Here is a 6,000-nt window from a genome sequence, read left to right as displayed (position 1 = left end):
AGATTCGAGTTACACCACATTATAGAAGAAACACTAATAAACACCAAAGCCTCTAGAATTTAAAAAAAGATATTGTATTTTCCAATTTTATCTTTCTGATGCATAGATTTCCTCTCTCAAGTAAAAGTAAAGATGGTAATAGCTTTCTTAAGTTTAAAAAAAATCTGTAAGGATAAAACAGGATACAATTATGAATATTGTTTCAGATTTTATAAATGACTTGGAATAGCTCTTCATTTGGGAGTAAAAGACAAAATTGTATATAAGATTAAGAAGTGTACAAATTCACTTACATTTTTCACAAAAGGATGTTTCCATGTATTATAATAAAAGAAACTGCAATGCTAATATTTTCTCTCCATTGGTCTGGAATATGAGTAAATATAGTTAAGAAAGGTGTATTATAATCTTGCTCTACTAGAGCAGCAGCAAATCCTTTTCTAGTCAATAGAGTTTCTTCCTCTTACCTGCCAAAAGGAATATATTTTAAAAATCTGAAATTTAATTCGTATTATCTTTACAAGGATCAATTCAATACTTTCATATTATTCCACTCTACCCTGACAAAAATTAATTTTGGACCTTTGTCCTTATTTTTAACAAATATCTTTTGACAGCTTTCCACCATTATCACTACCATTTAAAAAGAAACTCCCCTCCAAAGGATAGAATTTTAACACAAATCACAAAAAATAAGTGGACAGAAAATACATATGTATATATATTATATATGCCATTCTGGAGAAATGTAGAGTCTGGTGCTTTGTCCTCTATTTTGAATTATAACATATGTGATGTTATTTTAAAATATAGTCTACCTACTTCATGGTATTTGATATCTATGTGCATATTTCTTCCAAGTTTTTGTTCAAAAGTAAATTAGTATTATAATGAAAAATTAGTGCCATGTATATGTTCCTTTTCATCTTAACTATGTGGTTCAGTATTTCAAGTTCTAATACATTCCATCTTAAAAAAACATAAATAGTGTAAACTATAAGAAACACAAAACTTTAAAAAATCCATTCAAATATTATTTGTATTTGAGTGCTAAGGTTTACATTACAACATAGTAGAGCACTATTTTATTATACTTACTGAAGCTACTGTAAACTGACTTTTAAGTCCTCCCATTAAGCAGTCCATTTTAATTTCCCAAGTCTTCTTTAGTATTTGACCACTGTTAATAATAACTGGTCATTTCTCTGCTTCATATCAACTTAAGTATTACTGTTACTATATTGAACTTTGCTTCATTAAAATTTTGCACAAGAATCATAAAATAATAAAAAGACAATTCCATATGATCATAGGATATAAAAACTTTTCCATTAAATGTCAGGATAACTCATGAAAATTGAGGTTTATACTTATTATTGCTAAAGGATACTAAAATCTAAATCAATACAAAACACTAAATCCACTTCTTCCCTATAAACTTAACTGCAAGAACATGACAAATATTTAAGAATGTGACAAGTATTTAATGGAGCTTCAACAGAATAAATGAGTGTTCAGTATAATCAAAACAAGAAGTTGGTTATAGTATTCTGCTAATTTCAACTCACTATTAGCAGCCAAGATTTGAAAATGATAGTGACATCATGGAATGAAGAACTATATACATACAATAAAAATAAGATAAAATTCCCAAGTTAATAAATTTAAATTATTCTGCTATAAGATCCCAGACAATATTTTGTTTTGCAGAAGTCTATTTAGAATTCTATCTACTAACATCAGTTAATTTAATTCATCTTAAAATCCAAGAAGTTCCAACCTTTTTCTGCCATTTTTTGTCTCTTACCACTTGTTTAGATCTTTAGGTTGAACTTCTAAAATATTCTGGAAATAATTTCCAATTTCTTAACATATAAGTCTCTTAATTGTTAATTGTGTGTTTGTTCATGACTCCAAAGACTAAATGCAGTCTTAAATGTCCTATGACAAAGTTTACACATATATTGCCTTTTAAATGTGATTGCTGAAAGGGGTGGGGCATGATAAAAGAGTGTGTCTGATTCTTGGGGAACAAATAGTTTCTCAGTAGTAGTAGATGTACTCTCAGACAAACCAGTAGGGCTATCAGGCTCTAAAGGCTGAATTTTGGGCAATGGTGGAGGCAGAGGTGGTGGTGATGGGGAGTGAGCTGGTGGGCACGACTCGGGCTCTTTACGTACAGATTCTTCTGTAGTCTGGGACATATGGGACTGGAAATGGCTCCAGAGACGGAAGTTAGTACGAAAAGCTTTGCTGCACACATGACAAATAAATGGTTTCACAGAGCACAAAAGCTCCTGGTGACGCTCTAACTGTTTATGCACAGTAAACATTTTCCCACACTTTTCACAGGGCCATACACCAGTATCTTTATTACATACTGCCTCTTTTGAAGCTAAATTAGATCCTGAAGCATCATCTTGAGTATCTTCTATGGGCTCTTCCTTGATATGAATTTTAAGTTGTTTAGAAACACTCAGGTCTTCAGGGAGACATGAAGAGTCTTCCGAATCAAAATTAATTTGTTCTGAAGAATCACTGAATACTCCATCTTCTTTTGTGGTAATAAAATGATTTACTTTATTAAGCTCAGACTGGGGCTGCAGTTTTGAAGTGCTAGTTACATCACCATTGTGGTCATTAGGAAGAGAAAGGTTTTCTAATGGAGCCATGGTATTCTGATTATGAACTTCAACTTGATGGCGCCAAATACTAAAAGAAGACTTAAAAGTACGCATACATTCGAGACAAGTCAGCTTTTTATACTCACATTTACCTTCATGTTCATGCTTCAAGTCTGGGGAAAAGAATCTGAGGCTGCAATAAGGGCAAACTGTAGCATTTCTGCATAATCGTTCATGGTTTCCTTGTTCTACAAGAGAGGAGAGCTTAGCATTGCAGAGGTGGCACTGGTAAGTCTCCTTTTCTAATGAACTTTCATGAGGAACATGTTCTTTTGGTTTGGTAATTTTATTTACTCCTAGTGGTTTTTCTCCTGGGTGCATTTTTATGTGTTGTTTAAACTGAGAAAGAAAACGGTATGCTTTCCCACAATAAGTACAAATGTATGCTCCTTTGGCTCTGGATCTTAAGTTCCTTTTGATGACTTGCTGTGCTTGTGAACTGGTTTGTCCCTGAAAACCTGATTTGCCGCGCCTTAATTTAATAATCAGGGCTTTTTTGATCTCTCTCTCTCTCACTATATCAATCAACTTTCTTTGGAATTTCTCATCCAATACAGCATGTGAACTGGAAGCTGGTGATGGGTTCTTCACAATTCCATGTTGTGTCTGACAATGTGTCCAGACTTTGAAGTTTGTATGAAATCGTTTGTGACAAATGTCACAAGCATAAGGTTTTTCTGGGTTATGGTACATATTAACATGACGATGAAGACCTGCTGTGGATCTAAAAATTTTAAGGCAATGCTTGCATTTAAATTTTCTATTTGGTCTGGTTTCTTCCATCTCACTATATTCATCTTTACTAAAATCTGAATCTGGGAACTCAGTATCTAGGTGAGTAGGGCTTGAGTTTTCTTCAAAATTATCTTCTGATCCAAGAGAACCATGCTCATTTACTTTCAATTTTTTTAATGGTAACCTCCGGTCAGCTTGAAATCTCCTTTTTGCTACAATTCTATTTTGATGACTTTGATCATCTTCTATCTTAAAAGACAAGTTTTTACTGACTGATGCTGCTGCATCTCCTATAGTGACCCTGATTATTTCAGAAGGATCTGAAAGTGGACTGCTAGGCTCAGTTTTGATTCGTACCTCTGTAGCAGGTGAGGCTATCTCCCTTTCTGATGACTGAGAGGCACTGAAGGACCTAAGGCGATGTGGATGTATGACCTGTGTCTGGTCAACCAGTACTGTTTTTTCAGTAGACTCTTTCAAAGATGACTTTTGAGATGCAGCACTAAATATATTCTCCGGTGCATCATTTGTTATTGAGGATGATCCCTGTGAGGTTTTCAAACTAGCTGAAGAATACATAGGAACCTGACTATCCACTGATAATGATCGTCGGAGAAGACTCTTAACAAGTGGGCCACTTCCATCAATACTTTGGTTTCTAGGACCTGGTCCACAAGAAGGGATCACTAATCCTAGTTTTGAGTAGTACAGTAAATTTCTATCTTCCCCTTGACTGCTTCCTTTGCCAGTTTCTTGTAATACATATGGAGCCTCTGATGAGCTACAAAGAGATAAAACAGGTGGCTGTGGTTTTTTCAAAGACATTTCTATAGCTTTCTCTCTTAAAGGCTGACTACATATTCCTTGTTTATCCTCTGAAGTTTCTCTGTCCTGTAAGGGTTTTGAAGGCAACAATGTATTTCTTTTTACCAAACCACTTCTACACTGATCATCCAAAGATCCAGAAGGCTCAATAAGCTTGGGATAACCCAATGAACTTTCTTTTGGCCACCTTCCTTCATTTAATGACAAATTATGAAGTGGTTCAACTGCTTTTGTGATATTTGGTTTATTATTATCATTATGATTCTTGACTGCAATGCTAGGTGAAGGTTTTGAAGTATGGCTTAGGTCATGATGAATTTGACTAGCATTCTTTCCCTGTGCTTCAACTCTGCTTTGACAAACGATAACACTTCTTTTTTGAGAGCTACTTTCATCCCTTTCCTGAAATATTTTTTTCTTGTTGGGACATGTTGGAAAAGAGATTTGCGGTGTCTTAGAAACAATGTTAGTAAGGAAAGAAATGCCAAGACTGTAGCCAAGTTCTTGCACAGCAGCAAGGCTGCTTTTCTCTACAAATAAAGATGAAGAGTAAATATAATTTAATACATTATCAAAAGTATCTGGTTCACAGAAGTCAAGTTGAAATACTGTTTGGGACTCATTTTCTTTATTAGTGAATAAAGTCTGAAAATATTCACTGCTGGCAGCCAAGACGTTTTTATGAGCTCGAAATTTTTGGTCCCCTACTATTAGAAGAACATCACAGAGCTGTCCTTTGAGACGCTCCTCATTTAAAGCGCTTAGGAGAGAAATGGCATGTGCTGGATTTATGTAATGCTGAAGTCCCTCCATTGTTTGGGTTTATCTGAAAAAAAAAATTGCACGAACAATCTTAAATAACATTGAAAACACGTATAAAATGCCATTTATTGATGTGAATAAATAACATTCTAATTCATTACTAATACTTGTTTAAAATAAAACTTTAACAAGTATCTTTAGATAACAGAGAGATTGCTTGAATTAGAGACTAGAAGGCCATACCAATAAGGATTTTATTTAATAAAATTCCTTTTAAAATATGACCAATAATATTCTTCATGAATTTATCATCATTCGAGGGGAAAATTTATCTATATTAGAAAATAAAAAGTCTGAACTATTCCATTTAAGAAATGTGGTTTTGGGGAAGCTAGGTGGCGCAGTGGATAGAGCACCAGCCCTGGAATCAGGAGTACCTGAGTTCAAATCCGGCCTCAAGATGCTTGACACTTACTAGCTGTATGACCCTGGGCAAGTCACTTAACCCCAACTGCCTCACTAAAAAAAAAAAAAAAGAAAGAAATGTAGTTTTGTCTTCCACAAAAGTCCTATTCTAAACCTTCATCTTGGTATTGAGTTGACAACAGATTCTAAACGGATATGAAAGTAGCATGCAAACTGGCAGATTTTGCCACATACTAGATGTGGTTTTTTAGACAAGTACAAGGAGGCTGGTCATTAGGTAACAAATTCTTTGGATCGTGAAAAGAAGGTAAAATTGGCACCAATCTTATACAAGCCCCTTTTTCTTCTGCAATGATAGTGGCAAAGTTATGGAAGAGTGAAGGGGATGAAGAAGCAAAGGTTTTAAAGGTCTATAAAGTTAACCTGTTTATATTCTAAATGCCAAAGCTTTATTCAGTGACATACTAAGAGGAACTGCATTATAGAAACATTGATTTTTTAATTTATAAATGAAACCAGAAGATAAGGAAGTTGCAGCTAAATGAAGAATGGTTCATAAGCTCTCCCA

The 6,000-nt window shown here is 34.4% G+C and overlaps 1 protein-coding gene across 5 annotated transcripts in view; it reads right to left on the bottom strand.

The window, feature by feature from the left end:
* Positions 1-462: 462 nt before the first annotated feature.
* The window catches only part of ZBTB21 (zinc finger and BTB domain containing 21), a 58,004-nt gene continuing 52,466 nt past the window's right edge, over positions 463-6,000 (bottom strand). For all 5 annotated transcript variants that reach the window (XM_043995684.1, XM_043995686.1, XM_043995682.1 and 2 more), the window contains one exon: positions 463-5,070. In XM_043995684.1, coding sequence (XP_043851619.1) covers positions 1,890-5,057 — 3,168 coding nt within the window. In that variant the 5' untranslated portion in view covers positions 5,058-5,070 and the 3' untranslated portion in view covers positions 463-1,889. The remainder of the gene's footprint in view (positions 5,071-6,000) is intronic.

The sequence above is a fragment of the Dromiciops gliroides genome, chromosome 3 (assembly GCF_019393635.1).
Source record: "Dromiciops gliroides isolate mDroGli1 chromosome 3, mDroGli1.pri, whole genome shotgun sequence".
Lineage (NCBI taxonomy): Eukaryota > Metazoa > Chordata > Mammalia > Microbiotheria > Microbiotheriidae > Dromiciops > Dromiciops gliroides.
Note: the sequence above shows the minus strand (reverse complement) of the source record. Positions and strands in the feature narration are given on the sequence as shown.